Genomic DNA, 22,827 nt, shown 5'->3' with positions numbered 1-22,827 from the left:
GCGTCAGCTGTGAAACATCTGTACTGTCAGGTACGTTAAGTTGAGGAAGTGGAATAAGTGCATGATGTGTGTTTGTGAAATGAGTGTGATAGGTGAGTAAGCTGTGGAAATTAAGTAGACCAGGTAGAATATGATCACTAAGTGGAGTGACTGAGTGTTGTGAGTCAGCTGTGGAGAGTACACCAGAATCAGGAAAGTTAGGGTGAGTTGGTGGAGAGCGTGAGTGATGTTACAGAAAATCAGAAACTGGTGATTCCTTAATAATCCAAACCCAGCTCCCTCATGTGTTGAATATAGGAGCATAAGAGCCTCGATGCCACCTTTCTTCACATATAAATTTAATACTAAACACTCTGCCATGCGTCTGTAACACCAACTTACCACCGTACCCCTCTCCCCCGCTAATCCAAGCCGCCTTTCTCCATGCATTAACTGAATACAGAACCCGTCTCTATGCACGTCTACAACACCAGCTCATAACCATGTTCCCCCGCCAATGCGAGACGCCGTCCCTCATGTACCAAAAAATTAATCTCGTAGTAAATACACCTCTACGCCTCGTCACATACAGTCAGCTCTACACTTTCACCATCAGCCCAGGCCACCCTCGTTTATTCAAGGTTTTAGGAGCAAGAACGCCTAAGTGACTATCTAATACAGCTAATTACCATCCTGACCACCCTCCCAAAGGCACCCTTCCCCATGTATGAATTTAAGACCAAAAAATAAAAATAAAATAATAAGCCTCCATGTTCCTCCCAACAAAATAAATCCCTTCAATACGATGACATTTTTTTTTGTTTTTCCTTGAAACTTCCAGACGGTTATTTTAGACACAGAAAAAATTCGTATTGAAGGAGGTAAAGGAAGGGTGTATCTAACCCTTCCAGTTAGAAAGATCTCTCCTAAGCTGAATAAAATCGTCTGGAGGCAGCACGAAAGACACAGAACAGACATCACTGTGGTAAAGTGGCCAATCCAAGTCACTCTGCCTCATGCATGACTCTGGAGGAAAGGAATGGCGAGGGGTGAGGGATTACACAGGATTACACAGGAAAGCAAACAGCAACAGACCTTATGGTCCTTTCGAGGCTGCTTGTTAGAGAAAACTATGACTACAAGATCTAACTCTACATGTTGAAGGATAAGGATAGGAAAGCAAGAAGGCTCCCCCCACCACCAAACCCTCCAGGAAAAAGTGAGAAAAACCACCATGCAGCATGGAAAAACTGACATGGAAATTTTATAGGAAACATTGGAAAGGAAAAGTCACATTCTATAATACTTTATCTATAAGCTACCCGATAGAGTAACCTGAAAGAGAAAGTAAACAAATAAAATAATAGTTATGGCATGACATTATAAACCAGTTACATTGAGTTAATGGGAAGTCTGTGGACATAACGTGGAAGCTACACACTGCATAGTGTGGATGTTTAGGGGTGGTGCAGCAGCCTTGCCTGGCGCTTTTAAGGTAGGCAGCAGTCAATCAGGCCCTAGCTCCGTTTGCTCCACTGAGACAAGGAACTCTCCCATGTGGGACAAGTACACAAGTTTCATCCTGAAGCAGTGACCCCTGGTACATTAAAAAAATCCCGATGGTGGTCACTTGACTAACAGGGACCCTCAGTGATCCACAGCCCATCACAGGTCGAAAGTAAGAGTAGTGACCGTTAACTCAGGGTTATCTGTGCAGCTCCTAATCTGTGCTTATATTGCTTTCTTTGCGCTGGGGAGACTGAAAAGTATATAGGACGGGTGTCTCAGATAATAGGGGACTGCACAGTGCACAGTGTGGATGTGCAATGCACAGAGTGGATGTTTAGGGGTGGTGCGGCAACCTTCCCTGGCGCTTTTAGGTAGGCAGCAGTCAATCAGGCAATAGCTCCGTTCACTCCACTGAGACAAGGAACTCTCCCATGTGGGACAGTACACAAGTTTCATCCTGAAGCAGTGACCCCTGGTACATTAAAAAAATCCCGATGGTGGTCACTTGACTAACAGGGACCCTCAGTGATCCACAGCCCATCACAGGTCGAAAGTAAGAGTAGTGACCGTTAACTCAGGGTTATCTGTGCAGATCCTAATCTGTGCTTATATTGCTTTGTTTGCACCGAATAAATTGGAAATGTATAATATCGTGACGCAACACTATGTACGGGTACATTGTTTACGGGGTGTCTTGTAGACTAAGGGGGCATGAACTTACATGTACCGTAGCTATAAAAGCAAGTTATTCGGACAGAAAAAGAGTCAGCTGAGGATTTTCATGCAAATACTTGTCTAATTTGTTTTTGAATGTCTCAATTGAGATACTGTTCACGGTATCTGAGGGTAATCTGTTCCAGATATTTACAACTCTGTTAAAGAAGAAGTATTTTGCTTCGTGGGATTGGAATCGTTTTCCCATGATTTTGCAGCCATTACTTCTGGTTTGACTCGACCGGTCTTTATCAAAATATTTATTCATGTCTAAGTTGTCATATCCCTTCATGATTTTGAAAGCTTCAATAAGGTCCCCTCTTAACCTGCGCTTCGTTAGGCTAAATAATTTAAGTTCTTCAAGGCGTTCCTCATATGGTTTGTTTCTAAGTCAGGGAGGACAGAGGGAGGGAGGTAAGGAGAGAGGAGAGGGGAGACAAGGGAAGGGGAGAGGGGAAAGGAGAGACAGGGGAAAAAGGGCGGCAGGGGAGGGGTGAGAGACAGGAGGTGGGAGTCTAGGGATAGGGGGTGTGGCGGAGGGGTGATCGACAGGTGGTGGGAAGCTACGGGGAGGGGAAGCGTGGGAAAGGGGAGAGAAAAGACAGGGGGTGGGAACTGGGGGGTGAGTGTGGGGAGAAAAGTGGGCAATCTCTTCTGCCTGAGGAAATATTAGGGTCATACTCTCAACCTGGGCCCTGGGAATATGAATGAAGGAGGAGGGGTAGGAGGACGCGAGGAAAGAAAGTGGGAGAGAAAAGGAGAAGAAAGGAAACGAGAAAAGGAGAGAGAGAGAGAGAGAGAGAGAGAGAGACAGACAGACAGACAGACACACAGACAGACAGAAAGAAAGAAACGAAAATCTCTCCTTAGTTTTGCAGACGTTTATGGATAGCCGGTGAGAAATGAACTTGATTAGCCTGCATCCCACAAAGCAGTGTTCCGTCAGCAGAGGGGGAAAAAAAAAAAAAAAGAGAGAGAATCCAAACACTTTCCATATCTGTCACTTTCTGGAGAAGTTATCGCCAAAATCTGAAGTTTTCCCTTGCTCTTCATGATGTAAATTTTAAGAACAAGGAAGCCTGAGTAATGCCTACGTGTATGAGTGGGTTGTGTGTTAGGGCAGGGTTGATGGAGAATGCTTTTTATCCCTTCGCTGCCACACGTCTATGCTGAATAAATGGTCTGGTAGCAAAGGAAGGGTTGGCGGATTTCCTGGGCTTGGACGATGGCTGGATGATGATGATGATGATGATGATAAGGTTGATGATGATGTTGATGATGATGATGATGATGTTGATGATGATGATGATGATGATGTTGAAGATGATGATGACGATGTTGATCATGATGATGTTGATGATGATGATGACGATGATGTCGAAGATGATACAAGACGTCACTGAGCTGGAGTAAAAAAAATTCCTAACTAATCTCAGACCAAACTCCCAGCTGATCCCAGTGAAAGTTCTGAACAATTCTCAGTTAAAATTTCCAATTAACCTCAGTTCAGATTTCCCACCACCTCAGTTAAAATTTATCTTCTAACCTCATTTAATAGTCCAGCCAAATTCCCTACTAATCTCAGCTAAATTCTCAAGTAATTTCGGTTAATATTCTCCATTAATCTCAGTTATAATTTCCTCCTAATCTCAGCTAAAATTCATTACTAATTCCAGTTAAAATTCTCTGTTAATATTAGCTACAATTCTCTGCTAATCTCAGTTCAAATTTCCTACTAATCTCAGCTAAAATTCCCAACTTTGTCAAAATCTCCACTAATCTCAGGCATCAAAGGTCTCCGTTAAATTAACCTACTAGTCTCAGTTGAAATGTCACACTAATCTTAGCTCACACTCTCTACTCATCTCAGTTATATTCCTCACTAAGTTCAGTTACATTCCCCACTAATCTCAGTTATGTTCCCTACTAATCTCGCTTAAATTCCCCGGTAATCTCACTCTGGTTCCGGGTTTTCCAGAAGCGACCTCAGAGATCTTAGGAGGGCCTGAGCGATACGTGAGGGTGGGGTCATCTCTGAGGCTCGTGTGTGTGTGGAAGTACATCACGCAGCCGCCCACATACGTCTTCTGGTATCACCACCACCTCATGATCAACTACCACGCTACCAGACAGGTCAGTTGTATGGTTCCACGAAAAGGTAGTTCCTCCCTCTTTGCTATAGTTGCCCACATACGTCTTCTGTTACCATCACCACCACATGATCAACTACCACACTACCAGACAGGTCAGACAGGTCGGTAGTATGGTCCCACGAATTGGTTGAGAATTTTATCTTCTCGAATTGAATTTTTATATGAAAGGCAAAAACTCCCCAAATCCTCCATCTCTACTAGTCGCCCACATACGTCTTCTGGTGCAGCTACTTGTGTCTTTAATTTCATTTCGCCTTCCAAGAAAAAGGACTCGGGGCTAATTGCACGTCAGTTAAGGAAGCTCTGTAATATCTCTTCCATACCTATTTTTATTTTTAAATATGACTGGCTAATATTGTTTTGTACGTTATTTATAGGAGGTATGATGACATTATATTGTCATTGGCACCATCAGCAACAACAATCATCATCATCATCATCATCATTACTTTTATTTATCATTATTATTATCATCATCCTACCCACAGTACACTTGGTCGCATCCCCACATCTTTCACTTCTCCTTATACCTTCCCAGGACATCCTCTCGCAAAGCTTGTCCTCGTTACGGTCTTTTTACCACATCTCCTCCTTGGTTCAAGAAGCCTCCCCATCTTCATCTTTTTACTCCAGACTCCGTATTTCTCAAGGAGGTAGACTGAGATACACAAGGTACACGATATACACAGACTTATGACAAACCCCACTCGTCGTAACAATGCTCTAGGTTTGTAAAATGATAATATAACAAGGGTATGAACCGAAATACAGTTACAATTAGTACTTTCTCATATATATGGTTTTATATGATGGATTATTATATCAAACGTCGGAACCTAAATACAAAAACTCCTATAAACATTCCCTTTTTGTATATATGGTCTGATATTACAGGGTTAATATACTGTATACATAAAGGATCTGATCTGACATACAAAACCCACTTATGATCAGTCCCCTGTCGTCTATATAATCTGTATTTGAAGGATTAACATATCAAGGATCTGAACGGAGATACACGTACTGTACAAACTCATGAGCAACCCCATGTCGTAAGTGTGATCCAGCTTTTGCAGGATTTATACATGGTCCATTACTTAAGCTTTTTTAGTCATACGTGTTGCGGGGTCTAGTCAATCTGCTTTTGTGAGAATCGAAGGCTTTTTAACGTTTTGGCTGTTTCGTGAGGTTACTGATCAACGACGCAGTCAATAAACGAAAGAAAAGAGAGAAAAAAGAAAATAAGACACTATATATCACGAAAAGAATTAAAGGAAGTAGAAAATGGTGAAGGGTAGACTCTGCTTACTATGTTTTGGGAATTCCACCCCTGACCGACATTCAGGATAAGCGAACCCACATAACAGTTTACTTTTACTGGAAATCGCTTCATTTTTCCTATTTTTCACTATAATGTTCACTCTAAATTGGTTCCGAAGTGTATGGTGATTGTATGTGTAAAAAAAAACAAAAAAGAGACAAACAATTTTATATCTCTCTTGGAATCCAGAATTTTTTCATTCTCCCCTTCTTTCTTTTTTTAGGTTCCTTTATTAGCTTCAGAAAGGTGTTTACGCCAATGATGAACAAAGACGTTTAATTATCCCGTATTATATTCTCTCGTAAACAAGACTAGTTTTTTTGTAGGAAGAATCAAGGAAGGAGAGTGAAAAATTTAAACATCAAATATTCCTCCTTTCCGCCAAGAACAAGAGATGAAGGAGTGCAAAGGAGTTCAAAGAGAAGCAAGCAGCCAAATACAAGGGCAAATTCAACACCCTCAACCTTTCCTTGTAGGCGATAATAAATAAAATCCAATCTCATTCTATCTCTTTAAAATGCAAGGGCCCAAGTCTAGGATACCGCAGTCCAGTATATTAAAGGATAGAATGAGAGTCTGACTAGGAGTGTGTGTGTGTGAGGGAGAGAGAGATGGAAGAGGAAAGGAGGAGGGAGAAGCCAAGGATGAGATGGAGGGATGGAGTGGAGTGATATATGAGAGAGAAGGCTATGAGTTGGAGGAAGACCAGACAAACGACAGAGGACAGGGCGATGTGGAGGCGATTTGTTTGTGGTCACCCCTTACGGGATTAAGGCGTCTGCAAGTACATAGAGAGAGAGAGAGAGAGAGGGAGGGGGGGGTGCTTGAGTTTTTCCACGTCGTACCGTCCTCTCCAAGAAAAGTCAGTAGAGAAAGAAATAAAACAAGCTGACTTCCTTCATCTCATCTCAAAACTTCAGAAAATCAATGTTGTTTCCGTGTGATACAGAATCTTATCCTTGCCGTAAAAAAAGGAGGAGGAGGAGGAGGAGGAGGAGGGGAAGAAGAAGAAGAAGAAGAAGAAGAAGCTGATGATGATGATGATGACGATGAGGAAGAAAATAGAGAGTCTTTGTACCACAGTCTTTTTTATTTTGTTTGTGCTGCCTCCAGACGATTTTATTCAGCTTAGTGAAGACCTTTGGCAATGGAAGAAATAGAAAAAAAAAATACTGCCCAGCCCTTCATTATTTTTCAATGCGTTTAAAATACTTCATTTCATTCTACTGGCAGGTGATTATATTTGGTTTTCGAAGGTCTCTCGCAATGGCGGAGTGAGAAATAATTACTTTTAAAATCACCCACATCTTATGCCTAACACGATCACCACCATTGGCACTAATACCAGTACACTTGCGTCATCAGTACACCCACTCCATCGCCAGTACCACCCTCACCCCATCTCATCTACACTTCCAACACACAAACACCACCACCAGCACAGTTAATACCACTGCCTCCCACACCACCAGCATGCCTAATACCACCACCACCCACACCACCAATACGCCTAATACAAATGTCTCCCACACCACCAGTTCACCTAATACCACAAACACCCACAACACCAGTAGGCTACACCTGATACGACAAGCAGCCACACCACTATCCACACTAACACAGTACACCCACACCATTACCAGTACACCTACACCCCCAGTTCACCTGTTCCACCCAGTACTGAGCAGTCAGGAATGCGTGTGGCGATCTGGTCAAAACAATAATCATCGGAAGGTTGAAACTGGGCCACGCAAATTAAAAGTCCGCGTGTTTAACTCAGCACACACACACACACACACACACACACACACACACACACACACACACACACACACACACACACACACACACACACACACACACACACACAAGTAGAAAATTCTGTAACTAATTACAATACAACTGAAGCATTAAATCTGTACACACACACACACACACACACACACACACACACACACACACACACAAGCAGAAAAATTTGTAACTAATTACAGTTCAACTGTAGCATTAAAATTTGTACACACACACACACACACACACACACACACACACACACACACACACACACACACACACACACACACACACATCACCTTTAACTCAGACCAAAGTAGTCGCTGCCACTACTGACAGTGAGAATACGTACTGAAATCTAATACCAACCAAGTAGCCTCGTAAGTAAAGCAGGCATGGAAGACCAAAGTACAATACAATGATATACACATTGTGATCAGGAGGAACACATGTCAGCTTCCTAAACAGGATGGATTTCAGGGTAGATTTTTCAGTCTGAACATTAAGATAGATAGACAGAGACATAGATAGATAGATAGACAGATAATCAGATATCATATGTCAAGCTGGAAAATAAATGAAATGCAAGGGATATAATGGAGACTATATGAGTAGACCGAATGCTGATTAAAACAAGAAGAGAGCATTTGTACAATTAATGGAGAGGAACATGGACTGTGAAGAGTCCTAGCATCACTGTGTTATAGGATAATACAGCAAAATTGCTGTATTATAAGCCTTCTCATGTCTTTTTACAATACAGTGAGAGCACTCAGTTTTAAAATTGGCTATGCAGTTCCTTTTCCTCCTCTCATATCTTGCTTTCAGCACCATGATTAAGATCGAAGAATGTGTTTTTTACGCCTGGGTTCGGCTCCGTAAATTTGTGTGGATATTTATGCATAGGTCCATAAACATCATTGAAACTACAAGCGCACCTCAATTAAGCTCTTCGATACTCCTGTAGTCTAATATTTAGTTTTTCATAAATTAACGTAATGCCAGGATTCTTCACAAATACCCATAGAAGTACAGACCATTTTACCCTTGAGGATGATGCGGGAGTGCTAATGTCCTTCCTATCGCTGACTGTCCTGGGGCGGTGCTGGACAAGTGGAGTAAGGCGGGGGATCTGGGGTGGTCCTCTTGAGTGTTTCTAAGCTTAAGTTACTTAAAACTAATTCATACATCTTCCAAAGGCTTCACAAACAGTCTTAAGGAAATAATAACGTGAAAAGTACAAGTCAAATTATTTATGGTATTATTTAACTTTTATGGAAACTTATCATAAAAATGGCTAAAATAATTTATGAATTCGATCCCTCAGATGTGCTCGTATTCTAAAATTACACTTTTGCACAACACCCTAAGCTCTACGAAGATTTTTATAACTAGCATATTCGTCACACGACCTCTGCAGACAGTAGGTCTTGGATCACCCAAAGGATACATTTAGGCCAAACCAGAAGATGTTATAATGATGACCACAAATAGAGTGAATGAGCAGTCAATCTCTTTCTCTTGACCATGGAGCAGAGATTGCATAATGTATCTCATATCCTTATTATTAATAGATTTTAATGTTTCAGTTTACTCTTTCGGGTTCATTTTTACTTCCTTGGTGCTGAAGTAACATTCTAAAGTTTTAAAACATTAATTTACAAATTTTAAATGGCTATTAATTTTATATAGAGTAAATGTAATGTGTGAAATAATGATGTGACAGACTGAGGAACTGACTGCATATCACCCAATGAAGAGCTTTGTAAGGACACCTCTAAATAATTATTAAAGCATAGTATTGTACACACGGTAAAAAAAAAAAAAAAAAAGTATCGCACAGGAGGAGTACGATGATATCCGAAATGAACAGTATAGCTTGTGCAGTACTTGGAAAATTAATTAATTATCATCTGATTAGGGATCCAGTAACATCAACCACAAATTGTCATAAGATAACTATCTATGACATACTTAGGTAAGCATGTTTGACAAGGGGGAAAAAAAAATCATCAAACATTTCTAGAGTCCATCGTCCGTGGCGTCAAATTGTTTCGGGCCAAATGTGCACCGATACTTTTTTTTTTTTTTTTTTTATCGTGTGTACGTTTTCATCTTACACATAACCATTACTCTTTGGTAGTAGACGATTACACCTACAAAGTTTAATCTTTCAGTAATGTCAAAGGCTCAGTCCCAGAGTTCACCGACACAAGAGAGCGTCCAAATATTTCACTGTTACTAATCCCCCCCCCCTCTCTGTCTCGTCATATCAACTCGTTTATCCACATACGTGTACTTTAGTCTGTTCTTTCACTTTATCTTTTCACTTTCTTTACGGTTCTCCCTGTCCTCTTTGCCCTTCCACCTCGCTCTCGGTTCTTTCAAATCATTTCCCAGTTTCATATCACATCTCACAAAAGAGTCTCGAGTTATATACAAATGCAAAATCTGTTCTGTCACAAATCACAACACTCACTTAAAGCAATTCGACTCTAGTGCTTCCGTTTGTGTAAATGAATCTTTTTCTGACCCTATGAACCCGAAGCAATGAAATCAGTTGCTTTGGTTCGTTCATAAATGGCGTAGTGAGCTAAGGGAAGGAGGGAGGAGGGAGGAACGGGGGGAAGTAGGGGAGAGGGACCACGGGAGGGAGGCAAGGGGGGAGACGCAGGGGGAGGCGGGGATTGGAGAGGCAAGAGGAGGGAGGCGGGGGGTAGAGAGGCAAGAGGAGGGAGGCTGGGGGAGTGGCCAGGGGAGGAGGCAGGGATGGAGGAGTGACGGGAAGCAGGGAGATAATTAAAGAGGATGGAAACATAAATTGGGGGGACGGAGTTACAAGGACAGGTAGTACCTCAAAAGGTCTTACGATCATACCAAGAGAGAGAGAGAGAGAGAGAGAGAGAGAGAGAGAGAAGATAGGGGGAGGCGATTGGAGGGGGGGGGAGAGAGGAGAAAAAAGTGGGCTCAGTGGGGAGAGAATGGAAAGAGGTGTTGTGGAAAGGTGTGTGCAGTAGGATAGGAAGGAGGAAAGAGGGGGAGAGTGTGTTGAGGGAGGGTGTAAAGAAGGGTGTGTGCAGTAGGAAGGAGGGAGAGTGTTGTGGCGGGGAACAGCAAAAGTGCTTGGAGAGGAAAAAACGACAGGTGGGAGGAGTGTGCAGCGGAAGGGAGGGGAGCATGCAATAAAGGGTGAAAAGAGAGGCGCAGTGAGGCAAGGAAAAAAAAGGAGCAAGGATTGAGATAGAGTACTGTGGGAATAGGGTTAGCGGAAAGGAAGAAGAAGGAGAGAGAGGGGGAAGGAGGGAGGAAGGAGGGAAGAGAGAAGGGCAGGAAAGAGGCGAATGAGTAGGAGAAAGGGAGATACTTTTTCACCCCTCCTTTCACCCCCACACATCGTCTATCTGACTGGTGGACTCATTTTGCCCCTGTTTACCCAGAAGTAAAGTTGAAAATTAACATAAACTGTCTTAAGTAGTCGATAGGCGGTAAACTAAGCCTTCCTCTTCTTCATTTCTTCTTCACCATCATCTTTATTATTATCATCGCCATCATCGCCATCATCATCATCATCTTCTTTTACTTCTTCCATTTCTCCTCTTTCTCCTCCTTTCCCTCCTCCCCCCCTCCTCCTCCTCCTGCTCCTCCTTCTTCCCCTCCTCCTTCTCCTCCTTCTCTTCTTCTCTCTCAGCATTGCTACACACACTACCTCGAGTACCAACACACAGAATTCTGCCTAAATCCACCTCAAACCCCACTCTTCCTCACGCACTCCACCTCTCCACCTCGTCCTTGGTCTCCCTTTCCTCACTCTCTCGGAAACAACAATTACTCATGCGTTCCTCTGTATGCAGGAATGGCTTTGCGAGTTTCAGGAGAGATGGAGTAGCGTGTTGGAGGAAAAAGATGACAACAATAGCACCACTGCACAAAGGGAAGGGCCTTGACGACACTGAGAGAGAGAGAGAGAGAGAGAGAGAGAGAGAGAGAGAGAGAGAGAGAGAGAGAGAGAGAGAGAGAGAGAGAGGCTACAGTTATTATTCATCTAGGTGGAAAGGACTAGGACAAGAGTAGTTAGTAGAGAGAGAATGAGAAGAGGACCTCTCTCTCTCTCTCTCTCTCTCTCTCTTAGATAGATAGATCCGTTAATTCATCCACCTATCTAAACGTTAGGTTAAAGCGAGCTAGACGACATGAGGTGCTTGATCGAAGTGCTCATCTCTGTAACTTAGACCTTTGAGCTTGTGACGGATTATTCAGCCACTGTCCTAGCATACATGGCCACTGCATCATCCATGTTACCTCAGTGGCTTCCCTTAGGTGTAACGTATTCCTTCTACCTAAGCAACCCACAAGCGGTAAATGTGTACTTGATTAGAGTGGCATCAGCTGTTTGAGCCACGAGTCAGCCCCAAAATCTTCCTACCTGCAATTTATATCTCTTTTCTCTATCTATCTTCTATCTGTCTGTCTATTTTATCTATCTACAGCACCTTTCTATCGCCAGACGCCTACTTACAGAGGCCATCCAGGGTGGGAGCGACAAAAACTCTTCTAAGCCTCCCACAATACCACTTCCTCCCGCCAGGCCACTTCAAGCCACACTCCCCCATGCACTCAGAAATAACTGTATGAAGTAATGAATGAGATAATGAAGTAATAAATAAATAAATAATGTAGGTAACTGAGAACTATATCTTTCAGAATTGCCGCTTGTTTATAATGTAGTTCTTAATTACTCTGGACTTATACAACGAAGATAAATGTAATGACGAGGAAACAATGATAATAACGACGATTACAGTGATTACAGTCGTTGGTGGGGGCTGACATTACGGTTATACATATGTCACTGAACTCCCCCTTCCCTATCCCCCAAAAGGAAGATGGTGGACTGCAGGAAAAGAGCAATTCCAGCCTGCAGTCCACCTGGTTTACGCCCAAATGAGTCTAGGGTTGCAAATACCATTACTATTATTATTATTATTATTATTATTATTATTATTATTATAAATTACTACTACTACTACTATTACGCCTGGTACTACCATTTTTACTACTCGTGTTACTACTACTACCCACTACTGCCACTACTAATACTACCACCTCTCCTACTACTACTACTACTACTACAACTACTGCTACTAACACAACTACTACTACTCCTACTACTACCACAAATGCCCCATCACTTAAAAACACTCCTGCTACTTCTACTTAAAAAAAAATTACTGCACACCTACTTATAATTACAGGTACGCGTGGAGAACAGCGAGACCATGAGTGTACTGTTCCTGAGTGATGTACAACCAAGCGACTCCGGTAACTACACGTGTGCACCTTCCAACACTGTACCTGCACAAATCACCATCCATGTGCTCAAGGGTACGTGTGTGTAATTCACCTGGTCGGTCAGGATCACTTGATGGTCGTGATCGTCAGCTTTTACCCTCCCGGAAGGGAGCTGAGAGCTCATATAGTCCGATCTAAGGGCAAGGCTGTGACCTTCACACACCCACACACCCGTCCCCTTGCTCAAGGGGGACAATAACCACCCACTTCGTCAGTGAAACTTTTCGCAACCTGAGCGGGGCGCGAACTCCCGTCTACCAGATGGCAAGCGAGAACGTGTGTGTGTGTGTGTGTGTGTGTGTGTGTGTGTGTGTGTGTGTGTGTGTGTGTGTGTGTGTGTGCGTAGAAGGCAACATTAATATAATGTAATGGTCCCAGCGAGAAGATCTGGCCCTAATACTAATAGAAAATTTCTCCCCAGCAAGAGAGAGAGAGAGAGAAAGAAAGAGAGAGAAAATAAGAGGTACCATAATTTCTCTCTCCGTCCTCAGGTGGCGAGACCCCAGCTGCAATCCACTCAGGGGCACCAACTAGACGAGGCTCTGGTACTCCTCCTCTTCTCCTCCTCTTGGTCCTCTTATCCCTCTTGGCCACTCTTCCACCTCATGCACACTCCTCCTCTTTATCGGTAAGTCCCTCCCACCTTTCCTCTTCTTCCCACACACCCCTCCCCTCTGTCTCTTTCCTCCTTCTCACTGCCTCTTCTTCTTCTTCTTCTTCTTTCATTCTTTCTTTTTCGTTTTCTTTTTCCTTTTCTTTTTCTACTTTTTCTTTTTTTTTTCTTTTTCTTTTTCTTCTACTTCTTCTTCTTCTTCTTCCTTGCCTCCAACACCTCATTCGCCTTCATTCACCTCTTCCATCCTGATGTTTATATTCTTTCCTCTTCCTCTTGGTTTGTCTTTTTTTCCCTCTTCTTTTTTCTCTGTCCTCCTTTCTATCATTTATAGCATTTCTTACACCTCACACTGTATTTAGCTTTTTTTTTTTTTTTTTCCAGGCAAGTTCTGAAGAAATGGAGGGTAATTTGGTCAGTACAATCCGAGAGTAAACTAACAAGATAGTGAATCAATATATTACAAAAGTAAGATAGGAACTGTTCACCTTGTCCTCGAGTTCGTAAGGCCACATTATGATTACCAAGCTGTTTTAATACTGGAGTATAAAAATTTAGTTGTGAAATCAATTTGAACTGGGTAGGATTTACTTTGCCCTCTTTATTGTCCCCATCCCTGGAGACAGAAGGAGAAAAAAGTATCCTATCCATGTGCAGTACAGGATGGGCAGGAGGTGTGGGGTGTGGAGTTGGAAAATCCCTCCATCTGTGTATTGGGAGATGGATTTGGTAACCTCACAGCCAATCATACAACACAGTAAGGGGGAAGGAGTCATACCTGGGATTCTATACTTCCAGTGAGTCATGTCCCGTAAGCTGAGAATTGTATATAGACTCACACCACCATACGTGCACCGGAGATATAAAGTGATGCGGATAATAATGGTAATGATACTGGCGGTAATTAAAACGAGAGATACTGAGCTATATTTTAACTTGACATCACGGTGCAGTAAATTGTTCACGCGAGAACATTATCGTCATACTGTACATAAAATTTTGCTTACTACGAAGACACAACAGGTTTGACTAGACATGGACCCTCTTTAGGAATGAAGGTGCTCCAAGTCGGGTCAAAAATGCTATACATTATCATTCCAATTAACACTATCTTCATTTGTCTCGTTCAGTCAGTTATATTGTTCCACAGGGAGCAAAAAGAAGCAGAGTGGATGAAGAAGGCGGAGGGAGAGTGAGAAGGGCCGCCTTCCTTCACCTCCACTCCCATGAACCGTCACCACTAATAGCGTCCTCTCCACCACTCCTCCAAAACCAAGTGGAGTGGTGGTGGTAGTGATGGGTGATTGTAGGTGGGTAGGTGGATGGGAGAGGACAGGGCAGTAAGTTCTTTCCCTCATCTACCACCACCACCACCACCACACTGCCACATCACACATCCACCACCCAGGTAAATCAGGTAACTATCTATTTATATAATTGTCTGTCATTGTTTATCTACTCATCAGTCTCTCTCTCACTCTCTCTCTCTCTCTCTCTCTCACACACACACACACACACACACACACACACACACACACACACACACACACACACACAGCCTTCTTTTCAAGTAATTATATGAAGAAAAAAAATTGAGAATAGGAAAAGGAAACAAGTAGAAAAAAGTTACTGAAAAAAAAAACACACTTAAGATAAATGATCACTTTAACCACAATGCACATTTTTAAAGGTCAAATTCACCTTAATTAACACATTACATAGTTTCTTACCTTTGACTATAAAATGACATAATATACAAAGTAGTTCGAATAGACAAGTTAGTTTCCTCTAGTGTTGATACAGGAAAGGGCAATCCAGCACATCTCCGGGTGAATCGACGAAGGAGAAGCGGATAGATGAGGGATGAGGTGAATCGACGCTGAGGTGGAAGAGCAAGAGAGAAGGCAGTAGACCGAGATGAAAAGGGAGAAGATCAGGAAGGTGGATCGACGCGAGAAGAGTTACTCGAGGGAGATTTATAAGACTGCATGGATCGAGGCCAAAAGAGACAAATGTGACATGAGAAGATCGTCACAGAGGAAGGTGAATCGACAAAAGGAATCATGAAGGCAGAACCAAGTAGCTTCGAAGAAGAGGTGGCAAATCGAAACAAACAGAAAATCGATTAAGGCATGAGGGATTGGATTCGATGCACGAGGGGGTGAACCAACATGAGCAATAATTGATCAAGGCAATAAGAGGTGTATTCGACGGAAGGTGTAAATCAACAAGAGGGGGCAAGTCGAGGAGGAAGGGAGTTGATTTATTGCTCCCTAGACACCATAGTTACTAATTAGACAACGTGACTGCCAAGATAATGTACCCCACTAACACAGAAGCTACCTATATACTACAATTGCCCAAGAAACGATGGCTGCTTTTATCTATACAGGAGAGTACATGAGGGAATGCAGCTTGGAGTAGCAGGAGGAAATGGTGAGGGAAAGACCTGGTGTGACAGGAGAGTGTGGTGGTATAGAGGTTTCAAGTACAAGGAGGGAGTGGTGATGGGTGGTGACAAAGAGACCTGAGGATGTTTTTTGTCGCAACTCCCTGGATGAGGTTTGCGACTGACTGTGTTACAAAAGACATATACAGTACATAATGAACCGTATGACATTATATTAAAGTAGGAGGTGTGAGGTGTAAGCATTAGTGGCGTGTTGCGATAAGAGTTTTCCATTTTTTTTTTATTCGTTACCTTCCAGGGTTTATCCCACGAGTAGTAAGACTGCTTGATGGTATCCAGAATAATCCTAAGTGTGTCCATTGCCAGGGAAGTGTCAACCTCTTCAGTGCCTGACTGTGATACGACAAACCATGTATTCTTCTACCTGAGTGTATTTTGTAATCTTGCTTAGAAGTAAATGGTGCTCATTCGTTTCTTGTCTCTCCTAGTGTACCTTTGTCTTGCCCCTCTTGTATTCATGAGAAAAGCTGTATCATAAACAAGAGCTCTTACCAGTTTATGAGTGCGAGAATTTTGGAATCAGGAGTGACAGCAGTAGAATTGTGTCTGTTAAGAAGTGTGAGTTTGGTAGGTCAGATAAGATGCATAGATTCGTGTAATGAGAGGAATAACGGAGTGTAATGAACAGCTAGACATCAGTTTACTAAATTAGTGGGGTTATTTTGATGGAATGGATATGAAGAGGCTGATGAAAAGGGTATACGTGGGTGAATGGAGAGCAAACGCATAGGTAGACGGTCAAGAAGAAAGACAATGAAAATCTTAAGTAAACGTGTAAGATATGAAACTTGAAACAGAAACAGAATCAACGAAGGATGGAAACCAGACTGAGGACATTTATATGGAGCTGCAAGTGATAATGTTTACACCCCTTCTGCAACTTTATTTCGACGGGGTGATCGTTATATTACAAGTTTAAGAAGCAAATTTATTGTAGGTAGTCTGACCCATGAGATGCAGCTGAGAATTGGGGAGGCTTAAATGATAAGTAAATAGATATTTGGCCCATTTCACTGGACACTCTGTTCATGGTTATCCTACTTACGTATGTTTTTTCAGGCTCTGTGTTTGGATCTTTCTCACTCCATGTATGAATCTGAGATGAGACTAGGATGATAATGATGATGAAAAGCACTGGAGAGACTTTTCGAAATGAAGGAGTAATATAGAGCATTCATTCATCAGTTCACCATAAAAGTCCTCTCCTAAGCTAATTACACTTGTCTGAAGGTAAGAGGAATAAAATAAATATAGCAATACGCTATAAATTTGAGGAAGATAAAATGACAAAATGAAGTGATTAATAGGTTATAGAAATGAGTAAGGTAAAATGAAAATAAAATCCCAAAGTAGCAAGGAACAGAGTAAATGAGACACCCAGGCATAAACTAACTCTAATTCCCTTCCACTCTGATGCTAATGACGTTCCAATACGGCTTTCCAATAATCAGGGGCGGAAAAAAGAGGAAAAAAAAGGAAGGGTTCATTGTTCTCTCCGGTACTGTACTTCAGTTAGGCAGAGCTTCGACGGGTCCTGGTATACGTCTGTTAGTCTGAGTGTCGTAGAGTGTGTGTGTGTGTGTGTGTGTGTGTGTGTGTGTGTGTGTGTGTGTGTGTGTGTGTGTGTGTGTGTGTGTGTGTGTGTGTGTGTGTGTGTGTGTGTGTGTGTGTGTTATTGCTGTCGCTATTTAGAATCATCATCATCATCATCATCATCCAGACCTCTTTTCCCCCCCAAGGAGGAGTGAGGCAAGGTCCAGAGAGGAAGGAAAAACAATGCAGAATGAGAACTAACCAAAGAATGCCCAGTTATATGAACCACATTTTCCTAAAATACTCCGAATATTACTCAACTGTTAATCACGTGATCTACAAGGAAGAACACGGAGAAAAATGAAACAAACTAAATCTTTTTAAAGTCTACATATTAGTTTTTATAAGCTTAAGTCCTCATTCATCCAGGATATTTGGGTATTTTTTCTACTGTAAGCTGTATTGCGAGACGTTTAGTTTATGTATTTATGTATTTTTTATATTACCGATTGAAATAATGAAACACATGACAGGAAAGCCTTACTCTAGGATGAAGGCAGAAGTGGTGGTGAATTGAAGGGCGAGGGGGTTAGTTTTCCCCCTCCCTCCGCTGGATCTGCCCCTGGGTTGCTGGGAGGGACTAATGTGTCAGTTAGATTGACAATGATCCGTATTCTCGCAGAGTAAAGAGGCTCCCTAGCACCTCTTCCTTAGCGATTTTTTTTTTTTATAGAACTGATTAATGTATCGTTTTGTAGGTTATGTATGAAGATAATGGTGATGTTAGAAGGATTTATATAACACAGAAGAGGACAGTAAGATGTAATAAGCAAAATAAATAGCTTAGGGAAAAGGCGTTGGGGAGCTTCCTTAACCGACGAGAATACGGACCAAAGACGTAGATAGACAGATAGACAGACAGATAGCCAGATAGACAAATAGATAGACAGACATACATCAAAAGGGGCTTATCCTCTCAGTGCAATGGCGCCTTTTGCTCTATACTCTAGCTGCCTCAGGACGATTTTATTCAGCTGATCAGATAAACATTATAGTGAAAAGATTAGAAGAAATCCTTATTAATGCTTGCACCGTTAGAAGTTGGATAGTTAAATGAACAAAATCGCTTGGTGGTAGGAAAAAAGAATATATATAAAAAAGGTCACTGGATTCAAGGGATTATCCTGTCAGTACGATGACGTTTTATTTTATTTTATTCATTTATTTGCTTATTAATTTATTTCTTTTTTCATTTATTTGTTTATATGTTTCTTCTGGCTTTGTACTTGCGATTTTACTCAGTTACAGGACGTTCTTTATCGAGATGAAGGGGTTAGTTTATGCCCTCACTAACCCTTTCCTTATTTGAGGGGCACTAATGCTTTCTGTTTATCTATCTATCTAATTATCTATACATCTAATTACCTATGCATCTAATTATCTATCTGTCTATCTGTCTATCTATCTATCTATCTATCTATTGCTAGTCACGTTAATTCTGTAAGGGGTGTCCACACACAAAAAATCGCCTCACTGTCGCCCTGTCTCACTTTTTGCCTTCCACTCCCCCTATCCCCCTCTACTTTACTCACACACACTCTCCTTGTCAGTCTCTCATTTTCAGCTCTAATATACAGAATAAAATCTTCCGGTGGTAGCAAAAAATAAAAGAAATGGCGGGGTTAAAGATACGTGACCTACCGAAGCCCCTGATGGCAATAAGTGATAGAAAAATAAAAAATCCAATCGCCTCTTAGGAATTCGAACCTGCAAGTAGACCAGTGGCTCCTTTTATGGGTTCCTTTCTCCTTATCTCTCCCTTACTAAGTTTGAAGAGAAAGAAGAGAGGGTGATTAGGAAGGAGAGGGTTGGAGGAGTAGGATAGGAAGGGGGAAGAGGGAGGGGAAATGGAGAGAGGAAGAGGGATGGGAATGGAGAAAGGAGCGAGAGAGAGAGGGAGAGAAGACTCAAAGGGATGGGACAGGATGAGGACAGAGCTTGGTGGTGACGAGGGAGGAGGAGGGAGAGGAAGAAGGGAGAGGAAAAAGACAGAGGGAGATTGTAAGAAGAGAGGGGAAGTAAGATCAAGAGGGGAGGGGAAATGGAGAGGAGCGAATGGAAGAAGAAGTGAGAGAGGGAGGGGTATGTAGACGGGGGAGAGGGAGAGAGAGAGAGAGAGAGAGGAAGGGTAGGGAAGAGAGATGATGAAAAAGGAAAAGAAGAAGTGTAGAGAAGAGATAGGAAAGAGTATGGTCGAGAGGGAAGAGACAGCAAGTGACGGGAGGGAGGAAGAGGAGGGAGAGGGACAGAGAAAGTGGGGGGGAGATAAGACGGAGAGAAGGGGGGTGGGGGAAGGGACAAGAAGTAGGAGAAGGATAAAAAAGCCAATTAACTTGTGTGAAAAGATTAATTTGAGTTGTTACAAAAGGAGTTTGGCTGGCTTACAGACTAATGACGCCACCACTTGTAAAGAAAGACAGACGGGAGGACAGACAGCAGGAGGGAGGGGGAGAGAGAGAGAGAGAGAGAGAGAGAGAGAGAGAGAGAGACAGACAGACAGACAGACAGACAGAGAGACAGAGAGATAGAGACAGACAGACAGACAGACAGACAGACAGAGACAGAGACAGAGACAGACAGACAGACAGACAGAGACAGAGACAGAGAGAGGGGGGGGAGGAGGAAGGGGAAACATGAAAGACAGAAGTTACAAAAGAGGAAGCTATGAGAAAAGGGTGAAAGATAGAAGCAGGAGAAACGGAGTGATAACAGACGAGAGAGAGAGAGAGAGAGAGAGAGAGAGAGGGTAGAGGAGAGGGAGGACTGAGAATAAGGAAAAATGACGAAAGCTTAAAACAGATACCTCTCTGCTCTCTCTCCGCCTTCAATGCTGAGCTATAACTAGAGATTAACACTAGAATATGGTGCTGGTCACAAACAAGTGCTAGGGAGAGAATATAGAGCCTTAGCACTATCTTTTTCCGCCTTTGAATTACAAGAAATCAATACTAGAACATGGTGCTAGTCACGCAAAAGTGCCATGAAATGAATGTAGAGTCCTTGAACTGATTTATTCTTCTTTGGAGCAGGAACAAGATAATAACACTAGAATATGGTGCTAGTCATGAAGAAGTGCTACGGAAAGGATGTACCGCCGCAACACCCCCTTGTTCTGCCAATGTAATACGGGAAATAAACGCAAATAAACGAAAACTACCACCAAGCTAATATTGACGAACTATAGGGCGGCTGTATCAACCAATCCCACGTCACTGGCGATCGTAAAGTCGGCAATAACTCCCTATCGCAGTTGTCATTAGTTGATATCAAAGGGAGTCTAGGGGACGTCTTCTCATCGGTCATGGAGACGCCTTGGCACCTTTTTCTGAGCGATTTAGCTTGCTTATTACACCTCACAAGCATTCTATAATTACCATGCTGCTGTATTGTTGTGCTGCTATGGTCCCAGGATCATATGAAGCGTGAACTCAGTAGACTGCAGGCTTAAGTTGCCCTTCTCCTGCAGTCCACCATCCTCTATTCAAATACTGCGCTTTATACTGGTTTCACTGTTGCAAAGGCACGTGTATACATGAAAGGTGTAATCATGTAACATATATGTGAGATGAAGGTATGGGAGTGTCTGTTACTGCAGTTGTGGATGAGAGAGAGAGAGAGAGAGAGAGAGAGAGAGAGAGAGAGAGAGAGAGAGATGAAGGCAGGGAGTCGGAGTGAAGTCTGAATCTCTGGACAGGATGGATGGAATGCAAGAAGGAATGCAAGAAGTGACGCGAAATTACGAAGAACGCAACTCAGATAGGTCATTATCAGTATGTGTGTGTGTGTGTGTGTGTGTGTTTATGGAGATAAGGTCTGGCGGGGAATGAGAGATTCAAGCAATATATAGGCAAGCATCGCCACTATATTCTATGTACTGTAGTTCTGGAAGTTAACCAAATATAGGAATTTCTCTTTTTCCTGTGTTTTCATCCTATCTATTTCAGTTAATTTGTTTTGACTCCTAGAATACCCAAAGCACGTAGTCTACCATATTCTAGGCTCTAAGGGTGTCCGTGTGTTGCAATCAAGTTCATATATAAATATCAAAGCAGCAAGAGTCTGTAAAGCAAAGGAGCCTCAGCCACCACATTCCTTCTCCCTCCCCTCTCAGTACCTTAGCCTCAGACACACGCTAAATAATCATTTAGCTCTTCAATTTGGATGCCCCTAGCCTAGCTTTTAATAGCAAGTTTCTTACCTGCCTCATTCACAAAGTTTTGTGATGGTTTGAAATAGTTATGCTTCAAAATTGTCGTTTTCTTTTCTTTGAGCTTAAGAGAAAACTAATATATATTTATGGGCAACTAAAGTATTTTGCATTAAACTTGCTCTCGCCTCGATCCTTAGATTTTACCAGTAACCATTCTACCTATAGCTGGCACTGTGGTCGAGATGCCTTGGAATGGGACAGATGTCAGTAGAGGAGCATACAGTCTACCTCATTCTTCGCTCCATCCCCCAGTCTTTGCTCTATTATCGCTGTCTCCGTTCTCTCTCCTTCGCATACCCTTCACTATTTCCTTTTTCTTTCCTCTTTCCATTCTCTCTCCCTCCGTTCCTCTCCATCTTTTTCACTGCCTATTCTAACTGATCATGCTCTCTCGTCCTCTTATTCCTTGATCCCTTCCCAGCTCCTCTCCTCCTTCTTTCCCTCTATCTCTCCTCATTTATCTTCTTTCTCCTCCCACCTTTCCATACGATTGACCCCTGCGTCCCTTTTTCCTTCTTCCATCTTTCTGCTCCCTCCATCCCCCCTGCTTTTACTCTCGTCCTTCGCCTTCCTCCTATATTTTCTTTCCACTCACATTGACATCCTTCTCCTTTTCGTACATTATTTATCTTCATTCTCATACTCCTACCACGTCCCCCTCCATTTCCTTTGCCTCCCTCCTTCCCTATCTTACCCCCATCCCTCTCGCTTACATTCCTCTTTCGTTACTCCTTCCTCCTCATTCTCCTTCCGTCTACCTTCCTCTTCACTTCAGGATCCGGTGGTGTAATGGTTAGCACATCCAACTCGTGACAAGAAAAACCCGAGTTAGACTACAATGCCGGTCAAACTATTGGACAAACTCGATATAGATTTGATTACTGCATACCATATTCGAGGAGATGGTTGTGACTTGGTAAATACTAATTGTCTGCAGTAGATAGGCATTAATCTCAAGTCTTTTTCTGCTACTCCCAGTAAATCTCTCCTCTTCAATTTTCTTTCCCTCTTTCCCTCTTGCTTTCCTCCTTTTCTTCCATGCTTTCTTCCCTTTTTCTCCCCCTTTGCCTATTTCTCTCATCCCATCTCCTTTATTTTCCAGACTTTACTCTTGCCTCTCTC

General features: G+C 42.4%; 2 protein-coding genes across 2 annotated transcripts in view; both read left to right on the top strand.

Moving 5' to 3' along the window:
- The window catches only part of LOC145407682 (uncharacterized), a 118,867-nt gene extending 100,732 nt beyond the window's left edge, over window positions 1–18,135 (top strand). Inside the window, exons 6-9 of the mRNA XM_080278549.1 lie at window positions 4,181–4,335; window positions 12,723–12,852; window positions 13,311–13,447; window positions 18,118–18,135. Of these exons, the coding sequence (XP_080134675.1) occupies window positions 4,181–4,335; window positions 12,723–12,852; window positions 13,311–13,447; window positions 18,118–18,135 (440 nt within the window). The remainder of the gene's footprint in view (window positions 1–4,180; window positions 4,336–12,722; window positions 12,853–13,310; window positions 13,448–18,117) is intronic.
- The window catches only part of LOC145407909 (sodium-dependent multivitamin transporter-like), a 327,055-nt gene that overhangs the window by 237,496 nt on the left and 66,732 nt on the right, over window positions 1–22,827 (top strand). The window lies entirely within an intron of this gene.

This window comes from Coenobita brevimanus, chromosome 74 (assembly GCF_032717465.1).
Source record: "Coenobita brevimanus isolate Jiangsu-jjx chromosome 74, ASM3271746v2, whole genome shotgun sequence".
NCBI classification, from domain to species: Eukaryota; Metazoa; Arthropoda; class Malacostraca; order Decapoda; family Coenobitidae; genus Coenobita; species Coenobita brevimanus.
This window is presented reverse-complemented; position numbering and strand designations above follow the sequence as displayed.